The following is a 21,053-nucleotide window of genomic DNA, read 5'->3' on the forward strand; positions in this document are numbered from 1 at the left end:
TTCATATAGATGTCTAATAATTTGCTCTCGCAATCGATGGTTCGACTTTCGGGCCAAAGTGCGACTTTTTTTTTGTATACGGTTACCACCACCTTCTTGGAACTTATCAACAGGGGAGGAACAGAAAGGGCATGTGGTTCTAGGGAATAGGAAATGTACATCAGTAGATGCGATTACGGGAAATAGGCTGCTATGGAACCTACGATGTTTTTTTGTGCGGTTGTTTTTCGGCTCGGCCTTATGCATTCGTGAACACTCGCCGGTGGTAGCTAGGAGGGGAGCTTAGAATGCTTTTGTCTCGAGGTCTCGTGAGTTATGAGCAATCAGATGCAACATGGTGGCCCGTTTGTGCTCCGCGGCTGCAACTTGCACAGCAGTCCGTAACTATTTTCGACGTAGCCGCACTGTAGGAATTGTTCTGGAAGGGTGCTAACTTCATAGGCGAAAGGGCCGTGTCCGTTCAAACTTCTGTGCAGCAATATTTTGGGCGCTCGTGTGTATGCTAACGGAATTCCGTCTGGCTCTTCTGGCAGCAGTCTTTTCAGTGGTTCAAAAAGTTCCATTTGGAAACTCGTTTCAGAAAAGCTTTTCCCTTGTTTGCTTATACCGCTTCTGCACATTCAGAGTGAACCTGCTCGAATAAAGACAAGATAAACGCACTTTATTGTTGGAGTGGGCAACTTTTCTTGTGTGACTGAGTGGGCGATCACACTTGTCAGCCGTTCCCGCTCAGCAATTTCTGCACAGCCCGTATTCACTATGTAATACTTCTTGTCGCAGGGCCCCATAGCCTGCGTACCACAGAGCGCGTGCATCTACAACATGTCAATCAGGGACAACATCTTGTTCGGTAAACCTCTCGACGTGTTGCTCTACGAGCGGGTGCTGTCTGCTTGCGACCTGCTGAAAGACCTAGCCGGATTTCCTGCTGGAGACCTTACGGAGGTTGGACAAAAGGTGCAGTTTGCTGATGTCTCCTCACTTAAGAGGCAAGATATAGAAGATACAAATATTTATTATGACTAGCGGTGTTCTGTTAGCCATGTTCTTGAAGAGAATCAAATATTCTAGATAAACTATTGTCGAAAATCAAATATCGAATATTTTTAAATATCCGGAGAAATTAAAATTCCAAGTTACCTGCAGTCCACTCACATAAAAAATGCTTTATTTTCATGTTGGACATAAGTAACGTAAACAAGTAGATGCAATGCCAAATGAAAAGTTTGTGAATGAAAAATAAATTATAGGTTCTCGTGTCTGAAGCGTCATGGCAGCGAAGTGAATACTACAAATGGACAGCACGTGGTCATATGCACACTGTAGAGTATTGTGTTTCTTTTGAGGGGCTACGTGTAATACTGTACCCCACAGCTCTTTTGACAAATCCGAACATGGCTAGTTTTACAAATAAATAATTGCTTAGCTTAAATCACAAGTTCGCTGGCACACGTTGCACAGGAGGGTTCTTTTCACTGCGTTCGATGAGGTACTGGTGCAGACTGCGATTTTCAGGCAACGGAATTATTTGGCAACAGGACTCCACTTCCATCGATCTTTGTCCCCGTAGACTGCCACAAATATTGTCGTCACTTATATCATTCGAAGAGAAATGAATATCCTACGAATTCGTATAGTGAATCCTGAAATTGAATACTCGTTAGATAGCAGATACGCTTGAATTCGTAATTAAAATTTCGAATACTCGCGCACCCCTAATGCAATCAATCAGCGGTAACGTGTCCTCGTGAAAGAGAACGCGAAGATTTCGGCGAGGTAACGCCATATCATAAACACATATAGAATCGAAGCCTTTAAAGTCTGCTATGCAGCGTTGGATATCTGTGCTAGTACAGGCAAAAGCGTAGCGGGAGGTTTAGTCGGGCACGTGATTCAATAGTTGGACAGTACCACGTGCTTCGGCTTCCGCCTGCGACAACTTTTCTTTCACCAGCGAAATATGAAAATAATTCCCAGTTAGCACTACTAGTCTTTTTCCGTGTTTTCTATACCTGCGTCCATAGACCTACACCACGGCGCTACGTCACGAATATGCGGTGGCGCTGTCGTCGGGAGTGACTCGGAAAAAAAAAAGATTAGGAGATGAGTACAAAAATGCTTGAATGAAAAGCATGATTAGCTCAACAGGTTTGTGATTAGCTCAAGCAGGTTAGGTGCCTTTTTGTCCCGTTTCAAAGAGGATGCCATTAAATCATCATCATCACTCTCGCACGGTAGGCACTCCGCCGCCGAGCCGCCGCGACTACCTCAGTAGTCGCCGGGTTTCGCGGGTGAATGTGCGGTTCAGTGTGTGCGGTCATTACTGCACGGTTTTACAACGAAGGAAACGCAGTATCTTGGCGAGCTGCTTTTTTGCCGAAAGACGCAAATGGTTCAAGGTTTCATAGGTTTCCTGTTAATGAAAACCATCACCGGCCATGAGCTGCCGCGGTAAAAAGCGAGAGATGGAGTCCGATACCAGCTCATCGATTAGGCGCACAAACATTTTGTGCCAGTTAAGCTTCTTTATCATTTTGCGCGATGTGAATTAGCTAATAAAGGTGCTTAGGATCTTCAACAGCGTGTCATTACAATTTCTTACCGCGCATTAGGATTACCCTTGAATGTAGGTCGAGCGAGCATGATGCGCTTCAAAGCACATCACATTAGCAGTGTAGATAGCCTAGCCAACACCCTGTTCACATACGCAGGACAGCATGGTCATAGCTGCGTTATTGCAGTGTGGATGTTATGAAGTCACCCTAAACGTGTTAATGAATTTCCGCGCGAGTAATAAAATGTACAGAGTTGGTCATGCACGAAAGCGCGAATTATTGCGCGAATTCGGCAACGCTTCATCCGTAGGAGCAGGTGACACGCGGTTTGATCCGGCGTCCGAATTGTCGTGTGAAAAACCGCGAAATGAATCTGAATTCTCGGGTTTTACGTGCCAAAACTACGATTTGATTAGAGGCACGCCGTATAGTGTGGGACTGCGCATTAATTTTCAATAACAGGGAATTTATAACACACCCCCAATGCAGGGGACACACGCATCTTTGCATTTCGCCCCCATCGAAATGTGGCATGCCGCGGCTCGGATTTGATCTCGCGACCTCGTGCTTAGCACCGCAACACCGTAGGCGCTAAGCCACCGCAGGCGGGTGTCCCTAAAACCACCTAAACAATTTCTAATATTTCTGACAAAATGCGGCCGCGAATCGGACGCCGGACGAACGATCAATTCCTCGGATATCGTTGTACGGTAGCCGGAGCGATCGGACAGCTGCTGCCAACAGCACAGATTGCGCAGGCCAACAAAGCGTGCCTCGCGGTTGGGCGGTACCTCGCCAGGCCGATCACCCAGCCGAGGCGATCGCTTCTATCGCCACTTGCGGCGACGCAGAAATCGGCTACAGTTTGTTTTAGAGCGCAGCTCTTAAGCGCCCGTTCCGGCGGCGAGCGTATGCTTAACCGAGCGAACGAGCACAGCGAAAGATCAAAGCGAATGCGGAGCGCAGCGAGGGATGAAAGACGCGTGGAGGTAAGCGGAACCATGAGGCGGAAAGCGGAGGAGGAGCGTATGGCGAAAGGGTGAGAAGAAAAGCGCAGTGCGGTGACGATGGCTACGAGATGGCGCCAAAGTATCGCGCGTCGTCTGGGAAGTCTTTCGGCGGCGGCTGCTGTGAATCGCACCCAGGCGTCACCCACGCGCTGGCTCTCGCGATCTCCAAATCAGGGAGGCAGTCGCGCCACACTTCGCTCCGTTTGCGACGTGCCACACGAGACAGACTGTCCGGGCCAGCCAATATATCGCGAAGCGAAAACACGTATGGACGAGAAAACGATCGCCAGACTGCTCTACTGCGCCTCCTGACAGCGCCCCCAATATGGAAACGTCAAGCAGCGCGGTCGCACCGTGGAGCAGTCTCCGCTTTGTTTACATTGTTTCGCCCGCGCTTTCCCGTTCGCTGCTCGCTCTCACAGGCGCTCCGTTTTCGACGGCGGCATATCGCCTGCTTTCGGAACAGCGATGCAAAGATTGCAATGCGGTTTTAAAAAGGTTGCCCACGCTGACAGCGTTTTACAGTGAAGCTGTTAAGGGCTCACTCTTCGATGGTCGCGTCCGGATGTAGAAAAAAAACTCATTGGCCGTATGCTGTATGTGCGAGTGAAGCGCGCTTTCACGGGAAGCGGACGCACGGCGGAGAGCAAACGCGACTTCCCAGTGGAAGGGGAGCGGTGGGCTAGGAGGGCATCGAGGCACCCTAGACTTTGCGTGTGCGTGCCCGCTCTCCCACTGCGGCGCATGCGCGCAGCCCTGACGGCCTCTGCCGCCTGTGCCGCCGACTCTCTCATGGGCTCTCCCCTGCCTCTCCCCTAACAGTGTCGACATCTGCGTTTAGCTGTTCCGTCACGTAGACATCGCGCTAGCGCTCTTATCAGTTGCCCTTACGACTCGCCATGGCCCGGCCGCGAGCCGTTCGTTCGCAGGACCAATGCAACGAGCGACGGGGAACTGGCGATTCAATCTCCCACGCGAAAGGAGGACAGCGGGAAGGCAGTGCGGGAGGGAGGGCTTGCGGCTTCTGCTCTGCGAGCAACTTGTACTTTGCGCGGCCCCGGGCGGTCACGCGCACCGTATCTTGAAAGCGATCTGCAACACGGCTCCTACCTTTGTATGCGCTGTGCTTTCGCCACTCAGTTTCCGTTGAAGCGATAGACCGCAGGAACCATCACCCGCTGCTGCTGGCGCGCTTGCTCACGCCAGCGTTTTGACAGCGGTTGTGTGCGGTCACACAACCAATGCACAGAACTGTTGTCGATGGCGGCGGCGTTTTGCCCGTGTTCGCACCGAACGTGCACGGTGTTGGTGACGTGTTTATGAAGAACGTTCCAACCTTTGCCGTACACCCTATGACGGTGTACCGTAGCGACCATAAGGTCCATGGGGCCTGTGGTCACTAAATAAATGACAACCACCGGATCATATATATTTCACTTTCTTTAATAGTTCAAATAAGCAATTACATCATCAAATATTAATAGTCATAATTGGAAATAGATCATTCCCACCATAGTACAGCTTCGCTGGTCTTCTATTTCCACCCCATTAGGAAGGGCTGACCTGTTTTTTTCCGTCGCGGCAACCTCAGCAAAGGGAAACGTCTGCTTCCACACGTGTATGGCGTTGAACAAATTGTGGACGGTGATTAGACAGTGAAAGCCAAGTGCCTGTCGCAGGTGTCCGACAAGATCGCATACGACCTCTAGTTTGAGGTAGACACTCATTAAATAATCTAGTGACTATTATTTTCACGAACGGTCATGCATGCTTGCAGATGTGTGCAGAGACGGTGACAATTGCCGTTGCTTTCGTTGGTAGCTGGGCGCGCACGCACGGCTGCTCTCATTTTGGCTCCCAGGGAGTGTCATCAGCACTGCGAGCACAGAAAGAACACATGCGTGAGGCAACAATAAGCATGACACAATATGCACGAGAATTACCTTGGGACCAGCAGCACGAGCGCTGTAATGGGGGGTCTCAAGAATAATTTTGACGACCGGGGTTTCTTTAACACATACAAAAATGAAAGTACGCGGTAAAAGGATCTTATTGAATTTCGCCCCCATCGAAATGCGGCTACCGTGGCCGGGAATCGAGCTCACATCGTCGAACTTGGCGGCGCAGCACGTATGCATTTACCACTATATAAGCTAACACAGCGGATGTCACTGTACGATTCAGCTACGCGACACGCCTAAAGAAATGGCCGCGCGCTAAATACAGGCATATTACTATTGCGTTTTTATCGAGCGGCTGTGATATTGCACGTGAATGCGTAAGTAAGTGACTTATACCACTGTAACACGGCACATGTAATGTCATTCAGAGCGAATGAGATTACGCGTCAATGCCATTATTGTTGCTTCTACATGGGCATAGTGAATGACATTCACAGCCAATGGCATTCGCCCAATAAATGAGTTTCTCGAACTCATGCACGCGCGACTTGTGTAATCTCGAGACAGGCGTTTGGCAAAAAAAAAAGCAATTACAACCCGCCGTGGTTAATTAGTGGCTGTGGAGTTGGGCTGCTAAGTACGAGGTGGCGGGATGGAATCCTGGCCATGGCGGCTGCATTTAGATGGGGGCGAAATACGAAAACACCCGTGTACTTTGATTTAAGTGCACGTTAAAGAACCCCAGGTGGTCCAAATATCCGGAGTCCCCCACTACGGCGTGCCTCATAATCAGATCGTGGCTTTGGCATGTAAAACCCCATATTTTTTTCAAAAATACAAGATCGACAAGTTAAAACGAAATGTGATATATTTTCAAATAACCTTCTAATGTTTGCCATTTTATTGCTAAAAATTTAGTGAAAATATGTTAACAAGAAGCATGATTTCTAAGCTTTCGTTATATTAGCAGCCTGCGGACAAACATTGCCGTTAATTGCAAGTGCCATTTTGTGTACCCGTGTAGACTGGGAACTTACGACCGCAATGACATTCGATATGAATGTCCTTTTGTGCAGATGACATTACATGTGCCATGTGACAGGGGTATTACTCGCCTCGGCGCACTGTAGTTATCCACGCTTGTCGTCTGTCCTGATCGTACCACCTGCCCGTAAATCTGTAGAACTTCACGGGCGGCGTTCAGCCTTTCATGTTTTCGAGGCTCTTGTGACAAACAACAACGCAGCAGTATCGCGTGCCACCTTTCCTGGTTGATGAGGTCACGCTCGTCATCGACAAAGCAACGCGCACGAGCACTCGCGCCGTAAAGAACACAGGCGCGCGCTGGCACAGCGACGACCTTCGACACTTCCATCCGACCACTAGGGGAGCATTCGGCGCTGGTGCCGCGTGGGGAACCTTTAGGTTGCCTCGTCTTTGGAGCTGCGCTCAAATGTCGCTTAAGGGAGTATCGTAATCGTCGGTGAATTTTTTTCACTTGAAATAATAATTAATAGAGCAAACTTTCGAATACGCGCCAGTTTCATAAAGCAGCACCGAGTATATTAAACCACCGGCATGATCGCGAGCAATGATCCGGCGGTATTTTGTGCGGAAGACCGAAAGCAAGCACCGACCGTCTCCGCGAGGTGGCTCGGCTGGCTTGCAAGTAGTACGTTTAGTTTGCTATTCGCACCGACGACACCAATAAAACCAATTTGTTTAAGCCTCAGTTAATCGCGTTGCCCAAAATAAGCGCACGATGACGAGTTGCCGCCAGATCACAACAGCCGTCGGCCATTATTGCGGCGATCAGCGAGCTAGGCCAACCATGCGACTCGTTCTGCCGCATTTCGATGGGGGGCGAAATGCAATAACCTACAGTCGGCCGATTACTTTACAGTAGCGAAAGAGCGTCGACTGGCCAACGAGTCAGCGCATTCGAACAGCGCGAAGCGACGAGGTCAGCAAGATCAGCGCATGCGCACCAAGTTGACTCGACTTGCTAGTTTAGTTTCATAGACTTTTCCTACCAGCACGACACAACCCATGTCACGATTATTTCTGCGCAAACTCCCGGCATATTGGAGATAGCAGGAGTGTGTGCCCCTGGCTTGCGTCTTTTTTACAGCGAATCTGTATGTGGCTAGGTTCTGACCAAAAGTGCGGGCGTTCACAGGGTGTGTAGAAAAAAGTCCCGTCGACAAAATTGAATCCACAGAAGCCCACCGGTGGTGCTCCGTGACTCCGGAGTGGATGGCGGAATAATAAAATGTCATTGTTTAGCCACCAATGTCTGTGCCTCGTTTTCTTGTGACGTTATCAAGAGTTGTACTTTGGTCTTGCTATGGCCAGCACGCGTGTAGTCCGTACTGAAGAAGTACGTGCACGGAAGAGTGCCGGCGTGAGCAACAGCGTGAATGGGCACGAAGGCGACGGGAAGCCACTATAGCCGAACGCGTGTCGCCCGAAGGATCCGTAACGTCGGATAGCCGCTGTGTGACCGATGAAAGACAACAGCGTGCCCGTGAGTATCGCCTTCGCGAACAGAAGCGGGTAACAGAAGCATCGGCAACTAATTGCAGTAGATCACAGTAACCACAAAGCAATGGTTACCATGGTGACAAAGTAAAGAGAAAAATAAAAGACGAGAACAAGAACGAAGTCATGTGTATGTGTCTTTATTCAATCAATGCAGCAATTACCCATACATAACCCATTATAGTTATCAAGAAGTACAGTTTCGCAAGTCTTCCATCTTCACATAGTAGAAGGGCTCGGAGTTTCTTTTTTTGGCGCCGTTTCTAAACTGAACCAACACCAGCTCGCCAAACTGTTAGCTCTTTTAAGTATATCCAGTCGGAGTATACCTATAGCCATCTGTACTAGCCCTGTAGATCTGCCATTGCCACCTCTGTTTTCTGCGCAATTAGTCAACAAAACGACAAATGCAACCTAAATACGTTCTCGCTACAACAATCAGACGCGTTCAAAGGAATAATTCCTTTAAATAATTGAAGCAATATTTTTTGCCTGCCTCTGCCGCTTTAATGCCAATAGCTATCTTTGTTTGGTTTTTTCTCCCGTTTCTATATTCGCACAAGCGCGATTGCCGCCAAGCGCGAACTTATTGACACGCACGTGTTCTCGCGCGAGGTAGGTAGGCAGGTAGAACTTTATTCGACAAAAGGTGTCCTTCAAGGGGGGAGGTATAGTCTGTCAGATCGTGCCTGCCAGCCACCTCCCCGGCTCTGTCCACGACCCGGAGCTGGTCCTCCAGGCTGGTCGCCGCAAGGATATTATTCCATGCCCGTCACTCGAGAACTTAGTGGTGTCTGAATGTTTAGATGATGTGGTAGGTGGTAGGGCTCTGTCGCGTTTCCCCACCACTAAATATTTTCTTGCCTTCTGGTCCTTGCTTTCAAAATGTGCTCTTCTTCCATAGGTAACCGCAAATGTCAATGCCATGTATTTGCAAACTTGTTCGCGATTGCTTTCGCTTTTCCTATCACGCATTCAGCAGCCGCAACTTCTGTAGTAACCTAGTTTGGTTCAGAAATCAAACAGTGATGCATCTTTTTGTCGCTTGTGTGATTCCCAGGGTGCAACGCTGAGCGGTGGACAGAAGCAGAGAATAGCCCTCGCCAGAGCGGTCTACAGTGAGAGGAGCGTCTACCTTCTCGACGACACACTCAGTGCGCTGGACGTGCATGTGGCGTCGAAGGTTTTTCACAGAGTGATTGGTAGACACGGAATGCTCCGAAAAAAGGTTATGTTGTGTCCTAAACTTACAAATGGCTATGCTCGAGAATCTCAAACAACAAAAGTTACAGTAAACTGCTAGTGTCGCAGTCAACGTTTCCTGGCCGACGTGCACACTGCATAGTTAACTTTGGATGTTTATGGGGCAATATAATGACACGTGTGCAAAAACCATAAACCGGGCCATTAGAAAAAGTTGGACAATGTTTGGACAATGTTTGATGTAATGCTGTGCGAATATCTGTTACAAAAAACGACACTGTTACAATGTAACATGGAGACACTGCCAACTTACGTTTGCCTGTGTTTTAGCGTCGGGGTAGGGTAGAGTACAGCTGTACAATGTTTGGCACTTCAGTAACAATGTGTTTCTTTTGTGTTGAAGGAGGACTGTTAGCGCAACCTTTGTCGTTTTGGTATTTTCAGACGAGGCTCATTGCGTGCACACAGTCTCGATACCTTGAGCAGATGGATAGGATACTACTTGTTGCTGACAAACAGATTGCGTCTTTTCAAACTGTGAAGGAACTTGTCAACGACCCGAGATGCCCTAAGATGATTTGCAGTGACGACAAAACGAAAGACAGACACTCGGATGTGAATCACAAGTAAGTGGAAAGCTTTAAAAAACAGAAAATACTATGCTAACTGAACCTCTTCATTGTGGTCGTTGTGCCGGGATAGAATGCATCTTTGCTGTTCAATAGATAATTCACCATTACATTTTTTTCATATAATTTGCCACGTGCCCAATTTAAGAACAGAAACGACGTTGACAATAAAGAGCGTGCTCAAGAATAATATACAAAGCAGCAGTGCATATTGCTTACCATGAAAGCCCCCTACCCTTATAATATTTGCCTAGATTATAGCAGCATGAGTGAGCGAGAATGAGAAAGAAGGGAAGGGAAGGAACTGTACTATTCGTAGTGAACGCAAGGCGCTTTGTGCACTGCCAGTTAAAAGCGTATTTCATGAATGTTACCCACAAGCCATTCATGTGATGTCTTTGTATAGGAAAAGTAACTTGTAAAGGACAATCGGTAAACATAGTTGTTTTCAACGATAAACTGCCGGTAAACCTAGCGTTCTTCCTACCGGCCCTATCCGAGCGTGGCAGTGCGGTCAGTAATTTTTCCGCAATATCATGATCAGACCATGATGTGAGCTCTCCGAGAGTGTGCAGTCTTAAACTGTTCACGTTATACTTGTGTACAAAATGTTTGTATGTTTTTAACAAGCAGTGGGGCTTCATGTCTGCGCAGTTTTAATGCGAAAGCATTATATGGCTCGTGAAGCGGAAAATCCGGCGGCGTGGCTGGAGATGCTACATAAAGTAACGTGGTCACAGCCAATCAACGCGAGGTGCGTGCCGCTGGGTTCCTTGAACCACCACCACATGGCGTTCACTTCCGCTAAACCCCGCGATGAGCGACTCTGTTTGCATCTGTGCGTTTTTGCAAAACTATAGGTAGGACATTGGGGAAAATATTAAAGAGCTCGGTGGCGCAACGGACTCCCCCCCCCCCCCCCCCCCCCCGTCTCAAAGGAGACACTCATAGCGTCCGTCCGTCCGTTCCTGCACAAGTATCTGTACCTGAAAAGCGCGGACACAGAATGGAGGACGAGGTCAAGAAAGTTGGGAACAAAGTATAGGTTAACTGAAAGTGTAAATAGACAAACGGGAGTCATCAGAAAGAAAGTGAGAGAAATAGAGACAGTGAATTGGATACAAATACTGGAAACAAAAAGGACCATGGAGGTTTAAAAGAATGAGAAGAAAGAAATTAGACGGGAGAATTTGTGCGGTAATACAAGGCTGTAGTGGGGAAGAGAGTCTGCAGCCATTGAGAGAGGATGACCATGTCCAGCAGCCCGAAGAGCGCGAGACAGCGACCGACGCTTTTAAGCCAAGGCTGTTGCGTAGCCCTAACTGCTTTATAAATAAACCCCCTCACAGATTGGTGGAGGTGCGGGGTATCAATCCCAGTCTCCCAACCTGGAACTACGAAGCCGTACCTTACCTCCAGCCTCAGCGATGCCGGAAGAAACCACCACGCAAGACTCCCTTCCCCTATACAAGGCCAATGATAATATGAAGGCCAATGCCTTACTATTTGAGGCACGAGCTGCTTGTGTAAGGACAAAAACATACCGGAGGAAATATTCGGAATTAGATGAGGCAGGTGAATGCTGCAGAAAAAAAAAACCTGAGACCACTCAGTACATCCTAATGCAGAGAGATATATAAACTTTAAATAAGAGCAGACCATGATTGTCGTCTCCAGGTGGGTGGTATCCTCAGTCCAGGACGCCGTGGTTCCTCGCTACCGGTCGTGCTCTGTCCGAAGCTGGTCGAAGGGCACGAGCTGGTCAGCAGGTTCTCCCACTGCTCCGTAGTAGGGGGTTGGGAGATCGGTGGCAGTGCTTTGTTGTGCGCACACTCCCATACCATATGGTTGAGAGTGCGCGGCGCTGAGCATTTCTTGCAGGCGTAGTCATAGCATGTCGGATACATCGCTTGGAACAACGTCCCATGCGAAAATGTGTTTGTCTGTAGCCTTCTCCATGCAGCGGCGTCCTCTCTCGTCAATTTGGGATGCGGTGGACGATACTGTCTTCAGCCGAGTCTGTAATGCACCACGATGTCTGTGTATCGTCTGGGTACGCCTTCGTCCGGGTCCCCTGCGGCGCGGACCCCCGGTGGGTTAGACCGGAGAGTGTGTTCTCGGGATGCAGCCTGGGCCGCCGCGTTCCCCGTCAGTGACTCGTGCCCCGGCGTCCAGACTATGTATATGTCCGGGAAGTCCTTGATCTTTCTGAGAACGTCTAAAGCTGGAGCGCTCATCCTTCCAAGTTGGTAGTGCGTACACGTCGCCTGCGAGTCCGTTATCATGACTACGTGTTCCTTTACCCTCGCTGTGGTAGCCGCGAGGGCGATTGCAGTCTCTTCGACCGAGTCCGTGTACCGGGTGGCAACTGACGCGGCCGCGAGCTGTGCTCCTCTACCGTTCGTCACGCTGACGGCGTGCGCCTTCACCTCTCTGTACTTTGCGGCGTCTACGTAGCGGTAATGCTCGTCGTCTGGGTACGCCTTTCTGAGCGTCTTGATTCTCGCTGTTCTTCTTCCGTTTTGATACCAGGGATGCATGTTGCGCGGCAGCGCCGCGACTTTGATGTTGTTTTGTAGCTGCAGCGATATTCTTTTCTTGCCTTTGTCTTCGTCTTCTACTCGGTATCCCAGGCTTCTCAGGGTGTCTCTTCCCGGCTTCGTCAGCTTGAGTCTCCCGAGCTGGCAAGTTCTATGAGCTTCCGCTTGCTCTTCCCATGTGTTGTGGATACCTAGGCTCAGTAGGTTTTCCGTGGACGCCGTCTGGGGTAAACCTAACGCCGTCTTGTGTGCCATTGGTATCCGAGCGTTCAGCTTGTCCCGCTCGCTGTCTTTGAGTCCCACGTAAGGCGTGCCGTACGTCATAATACTAGGAACTAGGGCCTGCACTATCCTGAGCGTATCTTGCTCCTTAAGGCCGTGTGTGCGGTTCGCGACCCTTTGTATTAGTTGGACGACCTAAGCGACGGTCTTGTTGAGTTGGCTGATGGTAGCCATTCCGGTGCCGTCCTTTTGCAAAGTCAGCCCCAGGACTGGGAGCGTATTCACCTTATATACTCTTACGCCGTTCAGCGTCAGGTCAGGGTCCGGCATCCCCAGTGGAGGACGCCCTCTCGTCCTCCCCTTCAACACTAGCAGTTCGGACTTCTCCGGGGCGCACGCGAGATCGCACTCCCGCAGGTAGCTCTCGGTCTTGTCGACCGCCTCCTGCAGGGCGTCCTGCTGCTCTCCCGGGGAAAGGCCCGGCTTGGTCCAGATGGTTATATCATCCACGTATAACGCATGCTCGATGCCCTTGATTTGCCTCAGCAGCAGTGGCAAGCCCCTCATCACAATGCTGAACTTCGTAGAAAGCTACAGCGCGGAACAAACGAATTAAGACGAAGACAGGAGAGGCACACAAGGAACATCTGTGGGGGCAACAACAACAACACAGAGAGATCACTGACGGTGAACAAGAATATTTTGCCGGTGCACAGCTAGTTTTATAGTGAAAACATGACAAAAAAGAAAACAAGATCACACAAGCGCACAGAACCTGCTCATAACGCTATCGCACCCTCTAATCGGAATCTAGGAAGGTCAGCTCTTTTTTACACAAGGCTATAGATGGACAACTAACGCACTTATTTCCCGTACGTGTAATTGTGGCAGCCACGATAATTTTTCTAGTAAGGCTGGATTTGCTTCTAGATAGTATTTTACATTTTTTGAAGACAGGTTTGCAACCACAGTCGCAACAGTGCACGCCTACAAGAACTTCTATTGTGTTGTGAAACATTGTTGCGGTGGTTCCTTAGCCGATCGTTAACGCATCGGCTGGTTTCCCGATGTAGACTTTACCACATGAGATAGGTATCTCATATACGACACACTGTGCACATTGTGTGGGGCACTGTCTGTGCATGGTTTTATTTATTTTATTTATTTCAATACCTTCAAGGCCCTTGGGGTGTTACAGAACGGAGTGGCATAAAACACGAAGTCATAATGCAGCGAAAATAAAATAACATGGTTACAGCAACGAAAAAACGTAGGTTTAGGCGAATTGCAAGATCAGATTGGCAACAAGGCAGATTAGGCAAACAAATAGTTTTCTGCGGCAGTTAAAAAAAAACGCTGGAAGACCGCGCAAGTTTGCTTACTCAGTGAGACAAGTTCCGTAGGTGCGGAAAAAAACAACATTAACAATTGCACTCCTGCCTATCTCTTAAGGTTGTGTGAGATTCCGGGAAAATATGGGATAACTGCCTTTTTAGGAGCCAAGCTCCGTAGGTTCTCACAATGTCCGTTGTCGCCGTCGTCGTCGTAGCTCCCCGTCGCGCACGCAGCGCGCATACCGACCATGCACAGGTGTTGCGCTGCGCCGGCGCCGCTCCGAAACCCCTATCCGAGCAAGTGCACGACGTCATGCGCAGAACCGTTCGCAGAGCCCACGCAGCGCGCATACCAACCGCGCGAAGGTGTTGCGCCTGCGCCGCGCCGCTGTCGCTAGACTTAGCACTGCAGTATGGAGGAGCGCGAACGTAAGCGCAAACGTCGTGACTCTGATCCTACACTTCGAGAACGAGACGCGGCAGCCCAAGGGCAACGCCACGAAGCTAACCCCGAGCTACGAGCACGAGAAGCAGCAGTACGCCGGCAACGGCAGCAAGACCCTGAAGCGAGAGCTCGAGCAGCAGCCGTAATCGTCCAAGGGGCTTCGCTCCATCATCAGCATTCACTTCGGGGATCGGCTGCCATGTTTTGCGTTATCAGGACTTTGCCTTTCTGTAACCTGTGTCCATGCGCAACCAGCTCTTTTCACTTTCTTAGTATGCCTTCCACGAGACTAACCTTCAAACATAAGGCATATCCAACAATGGCGATATCACCAACCAGTGTGGGGTGCCTTTGTTCGGTAGTTGGAAGCTGTCGCTGCGGAGGTTGTTTGTTCCCACTGCGGCCGTGCGGACCATGAGGAAATTCCTGACATAGTCGTATGTCCGCGACCCACAGCTCAGGTCTTCAAGGATGCAGAGGAAAGCTTCGTGATTGACGTTGTCAAAAGCTCTCTTTACGTCGATGGCAAGGATTGAGGATTTGCTTCGGGTGCTCCGATGGTCGATGAGGTCTTCCTTGAGTAGAAAGAAGACGCCTTGCGTTGACAGGTTCTGTCTGAATGCGAACACAGAAAATATCCGTTGTCTTCGAGGTATGGGGTTAGCCAATTGCGTATCATGTGCTCGAAAAGTTTCGCTATGCACGAGGTAAGGAACAATAGCAGGTCTAGGATGTTAGCATTACCCCGAGTGTCATGCGTTGCTCCGTTACCAAGTGTGTAAGGGTCAATATTAGACAAACATTACCACCTCGTTAGATCCTATATTTCCAGTAGCTATTTGAAGTTTAGACCAGTCAGTGGTCGGGTGGCTAAAATCCCCCAACAATAGAATGCCCGCGTTAGGGTACTTTTTGACTAGTTGGCTTAGGATGTGAAGTTTCCTGGGAAAATCGGGAGAACTGTTAGAGGGGTGGTAGCACATACCAATGAGCTGTAGGTGTGGCTTGGCACGACAGATGATCCCTAAAATTTCTAAATCTGAACATATGTCAATTGGTAGAACACGATTGTTGTTTGCTAATGGCAATAAGGACGCCTCCACCTCTGCATCCTTGCCAATCTTTACCGATTAGATCAAAGTTTGGGAGGTCTTGTAATATTTCAGTATCAGGGACGTCATCGGTGAGCCATGTTTCAGTTAGCATGGGCAAGTTACTTCCATTTGGTGAAACAAGGTTTGATACAATATCACGCTTTGAAAGGACGCTTCATGTTTTAATGTAGATAACTGAAAATGGCGGAGAGAGAGAGAGAAAGAAAGGGAAAGAAAGACAAGGAGGTTAGCCAGTGAAAAATACCGGCTTGCTACCCTGTACTGGGGAAAGGGGTAAAGGGAATGAAAGGTGATAGACGAAACAAAAAAATTAAGAAAATAAATAAAAATAAAATAAAATAAAATAAATAAAATAAAATAAAATGAAATTCGCGCAATAACGCGACCCTACGCGCTACAACGTTCAAAGCCGGTCGCACAATTCACAAGCCCTCAAGAACTTCAGCAGAGCCCTTAAGGACTTGAGTGCCGAAGCCCGTCTAGACCAGTGTCCTAAAACTTTTTCCTCTGTGAAGGGGCGATTGTCCAGTTTTTCAAGCGCAGTCGCGAGCGCTTTTCTTGCCACATTGTAGCGGGGACAGTCACAGAGGAGGTGCTTGATTGTCTCCTCGCAGCCACAGTTGTTGCAAGCAGGGCTGTCGGCCATTCCAATGCGGAAGGAATAGGCGTTCGTGAATGCCACGCCGAGCAACAGGCGGCACAGAAGTGTTGCTTCCGCTCGTGGTGGAAGACGGAGTTGCAGACGTGGATCCAATCTGTGGAGGCGTGCGTTGCTGAAGTCACTGGTGTTCCACAGAGTCTGCGTAAGCTCGCGTGCGAGGGGAACGAAGTTTTGTGGCTGCGTCTGTTCTCGACAGTGGTATCGATACAATAGGAGCACCATCGTGGGCCGATCGGGCAGCGTCATCCGCACTGTGATTTCCCGAAATTCCGCAGTGACCCGGTATCCACTGGTAGATGATGTTGTGCCCCTTGTCGGTTGCGTGATGGTGAAGTAGTCGGATTTCTGCGACTAATTGTGCGTTAGGTCCATGGGTGAAAGGGGACAGCAGGCACTGGAGAGCTGCCTTCGAGTCACAAAAGATGGACCATGACTGTGATGATTTGGGACCAATAAATTCCAGAGCAGCACGGATAGCTACGAGTTCTGCAGCCGTCGATGATGTAATGTGAGACGTCTTGAATTGGATGGTGACAGATTTCACGGGAATTACCACTGCTCCGGCTGAACTTTTGGAGGAGACAGAACCGTCCGTGTAAACGTGGGTGCGTTCTCTGTGCTTTTCATGCATGAATGAAAGCACAGTTTGTTTGAGGGCGAATGACGACATCTCCGTTTTCTTTTTGATGCCGGGAATTACAAGAAGGGCTTGGATTGGATGCAGGCACCTCAGAGGTAGAGATGGTCGTGCTGCAGGCGTGAAGTTCGATGGTAAAGTTCCATGGCTGGCGGCAATAATCCTGCTAAACGCTGAACGAGGTCGAGTGGCAGGAATGGAGGCGAGATGATGCGATGGAAGTCGGGCGAAGTGCCTGATGTGCATCCTTAAAGCGTCGACTTGAATGTACGTATTGATGGGGTGATCATGCGTGATGGCTATTGTTGCTGCCGTGGATGCACACCTGGGAAGACCAAGACATATTCTCAGAGCTTGAGCTTGCACAGACTGGAGGGCACGGAGGTTGGTCTTACCGGCGGAATTGCACAAGTGGCAGATGTAGCACAGGCAGGCAGTTTTTGACGTCGCCATAGCTATTTTAGTTCCTGGACACAGTGAAATGATTCGTCAAATACATATCGTTTCGAGTCGATGTGCAATATTTTGAAGCGAAGGGAAAAATGCATATATTTGTTTTCTGCAAAGGAGACAAGGTGCTTCGGCGCACCTTGGGTTGTAGTCCTCGCCAATGCTGTAGGAAGTATCCTTTAATTTACGGCCGTTAGATAAGACCACTGCTTTCGTTTTGAAGGAACTAAATTTTACAATAACTGGGTGGTTACGTCGATGCGTTAAATTAGCTGAGAGTCCAGTGTCGGGGCAGGAGTTACATCTGCAGAGAAACGTTAAGGGCCATCATCTACAAGGTTATGCAATTTTTTTCTTCGACTTCAAGGGGATGGGGGCAAGGTCAGTGATTGAAGGCCATAGTTAGCTTGCGGCGTGACAGAGGGAACACGATGACATAAATTATTGATCTGGTCACCCACAGTGACAGTTCTTGCGCACTTCACTTAAATGAGCAGATCACGAAGAGCCCAATTATCTACAACACAGTCACATTATGATAATAAATCTATATAATGCACGGTATAATTTCTCTAGACTTTAAGGTACGACGAGACCCTCGTACAGCCATGCAATGCGATTGCGTTCATTATTTCTTGCAGGGCAATGCCACTGAATCAAGATAAAAAAGGGCCTGCACATATACTCACAGATGATGAAGTCGAAACGTCAAACTTGGTATGTAAAAGGTCCACTTATTATGACACAATTGGAGATAGACAGTGTGGCACATTTCGCGTGGCGTATGTGTCAACACTCTGAAGCTCAGAAGGAGCTGTACTCTGTACTCTCCGTTTTCTTACTTTCCTCCTGGAGAACAAGGATATGCTTTTTGCTTGCAGCGGTAAATGGTGTGTAAGCAGAAACTAAATAAAGGACATAATTCAGTAAAGAATTGATGACGTTAAATAACGAAGTATATTCAATATAAGAGCTGAGCAGGTTAGCGGGGTGGTACATGAATGTAACCAGTTTATACCCATGCGAGGCATAGAGTTTAAAACGCTCGTAAGCGGCATAACAAGCAATATAGGAATAACAAATACCAACTGGAACGTCTGAAAGTTGACCTGTTCCCACGAGACAGATCAGAGATAAAGTTTCGTAAAGAGCACGAAAAAATGAATAAAGGATAATTTCAGTGATTTTTATGGAACGTATTTTTATGCTGCTTGCTCGGCGCGACCACATTCACCACCATTCTGAAGAACTTCGCCCTCTTTCGCAAAGAATTGGCTATTCGAATGGTTGAATGTTGCTAATCCGTATTTATAAGCCTTATTGACACCACAAATTTGACACCCAAGTTATGCTTTAGGTTGATTTATAGTGACGGTTGATGCTAGTGCTAGCCTACCTTTACAATATGGACAGTTTTTATTATGACTGTGTTAGACCTCGGCGTTTATAGGCATTGCACCAGGAGCCTACATTTTTGTTGTTGCTACTTAAGCCTCGCGGCCTACCAAACGCACTTAAAATTGAATACTTATGACCGCCCTTGATCGGGCTTTCCTACGGAATGTACCGTTGATAACTTGCTGCAATGACAGCAGTTTCGGAGAGAGCAAGAAATACGGCAGATCGAATCTACAAGTTAAAATTGACGGTACACCAATGCTTCTTGAAAAGCTTTTAAAAAATGACAGGCAAAGAGACAGAGACGTATGTCCGATCACAAGCGCATGCACTTGCAGTAGCGTATAGAATGTTGCTGGTTGGTGGACTTCGGGACGTGAAGATAACGGTGCCATAAACTGAGCCAAAATGAATGTAGACAAACACAGCACCACGCTCGTCTACGGTTGTTCCGTTACGGTCCTGCGTGTTCAGTTACGGTCCTGTTTGTTCGGTTGAGACGGTCCTGTTTTTAACGTCCGTGAGCTTCAAGAATCACAAGAAACTGTTGACGTTCTCCATCCATCATGGACGTTTTGTATCGTTAGGCTTGGTAACGCGCATGTGTTTTCTGTTCGGGTTCTCCACCGCCCTTTTCAGCATAGCGATTGAGTGCCTTTCCGGCCAGGCCTTTTCTTTTTGGCCTTCAGAGTGCGCTTCGGTCTCTGGAGACAAGTGCGAATGTCGCACACTCCCTTAGTGGGATTTTTGTATGCTTAGCCGTATCCACGCTTTACCACGGCGCAGTTGCGTGACTGTAGAGATCCCCACCAAATGATACGTAACCGGTGCGATGGGGGTTTACAAAACCTGCGGGATCGGCATAATTGATTATTGCATTGTCTCTGGAAAGGCCGAGTTTATTCAGCGAGAAACAAATCGAGCAGCCAACCCAAACGCTGGGGAGATAGGCAATAAAGGCGATGCTTTATATTTGAGGCAGTGATGATATTTCGGTATAATTTGTTGCTTCATGGCGGAATTCAGACGAGAATGTAGCCGGTCATTGAAACGTCTGCAGGGCCAATAACAATCGCTATATAGGTCGCTTTGTCTGCCTCGCCGCTACTGCGTCGACTGCTCAGTGAGGAACATTAATGCTCCCGCCAAACCGCGAGTGTAGGCAAATGAAGATTTGCTTTAATACTGCCCGAGAAATGCTGACCAAAACGGAATGGTTGCATTGCAGAAAACTACAGACCTACTCTTATCTATTGTGCGGATATGCGGACCCTCACTCGCTTTGTGCTGCTCGAGCTTCATGCTCCGTGCATGTGCCGTGGGCACATATTTGGTCTGGATGAAGCAGTGGACAGATGCAAGCAACAGCCAGTGGAATACGTCCATGTGGGTTGGAGGCCTGGCTGCTATATGCTTCTGTGATGGTGAGTGAATGTTCGTTGCTTAATGCACGATTATCCCTGGTTTGTGTAGCTTCATGTGGCATCTATTGTCGCTATGACAGTCATACTCTTTTGATTGCTGCGTATGGCTTAGCGTCCCTTTGAAATGGGGCTATGAGAGACGTCGTAGTGGAGGGCCCTGGGATAATTGCAGCCACTTGGGGATTATTAAACGTGTACCTAAATCTGCACGTGCACAAGCGCTTTGACGTTTCTTTCCTATCCAAATGCGGCCCCCATGGCCGAGAGTCAAAGCCATGACGCCGTGCTGAGCAGTGGAATAAAATGTAGACCATGGTGTAAGAAATAGTTTAGGTGGTTACACTCCGCCGTCTCCTCGGCAACCGGCGCGGCCAGATCGTGTTCGGAGATACCCGCGCCGATTCCGTAATTGTAGAGGGCGCAGCGGCTAGGAGGCCGAGCCGACAGAGCAGCGAGCGTGGCTCAGAGCAGCGGTTGGTTCTGTGTATCGCAGTTGTGTCGTGGCCGTTGTTAGCAGCGTGGATGTGTTGAATCAAGGTCTGTGCCACTGAATCGTTTCAGCAATGGGAAAGAAGGGCTTTGTTCCAAACTGCAATTCCGGCTACAGAACTTGCAAAGAGAGAGTGCCGCTCTTTAAAGCCCCATCCCAGCATGCTCGCTTAGAAACGTGGCGCCCGCTGCAAGTGACCGGCCAGTCGCACAAAAAGTCATTTTTTCTGTGAAAATAGTAAACGCAGAAAACAATGAACAAGTAGCTGAAGCGGGGCCACTTAAGAAACTCTGTGTCAAAAGCTGCGATACCGCACCACGCCAGGCACTTTCCGTACTTTTCGGCGAAGAAGACGCACCACTTGCAGAGAAGTACCGGGGCGATGACAGCTCTTTATCGTGCTCGTCATATCCAGAGACGGTTGGCTTGGATGACGCAAAGGTTTGTCAATTTCTTTTCTGTAAAGTCTAAGTATCTCCACGACCAATGTTGTTCAAA

The 21,053-nt window shown here is 48.7% G+C and overlaps 1 protein-coding gene across 1 annotated transcript in view; it reads left to right on the forward strand.

Annotated features, from left to right (window-relative positions):
- The window catches only part of LOC119459395 (ATP-binding cassette sub-family C member 3), a 74,697-nt gene that overhangs the window by 10,834 nt on the left and 42,810 nt on the right, over positions 1-21,053 (forward strand). Inside the window, exons 2-6 of the mRNA XM_049671693.1 lie at positions 781-957; positions 9,068-9,235; positions 9,655-9,836; positions 17,885-17,960; positions 19,870-20,065. Coding sequence (XP_049527650.1) covers positions 781-957; positions 9,068-9,235; positions 9,655-9,836; positions 17,885-17,960; positions 19,870-20,065 — 799 coding nt within the window. The remainder of the gene's footprint in view (positions 1-780; positions 958-9,067; positions 9,236-9,654; positions 9,837-17,884; positions 17,961-19,869; positions 20,066-21,053) is intronic.

Source organism: Dermacentor silvarum, chromosome 7 (genome assembly GCF_013339745.2).
Source record: "Dermacentor silvarum isolate Dsil-2018 chromosome 7, BIME_Dsil_1.4, whole genome shotgun sequence".
Lineage (NCBI taxonomy): Eukaryota > Metazoa > Arthropoda > Arachnida > Ixodida > Ixodidae > Dermacentor > Dermacentor silvarum.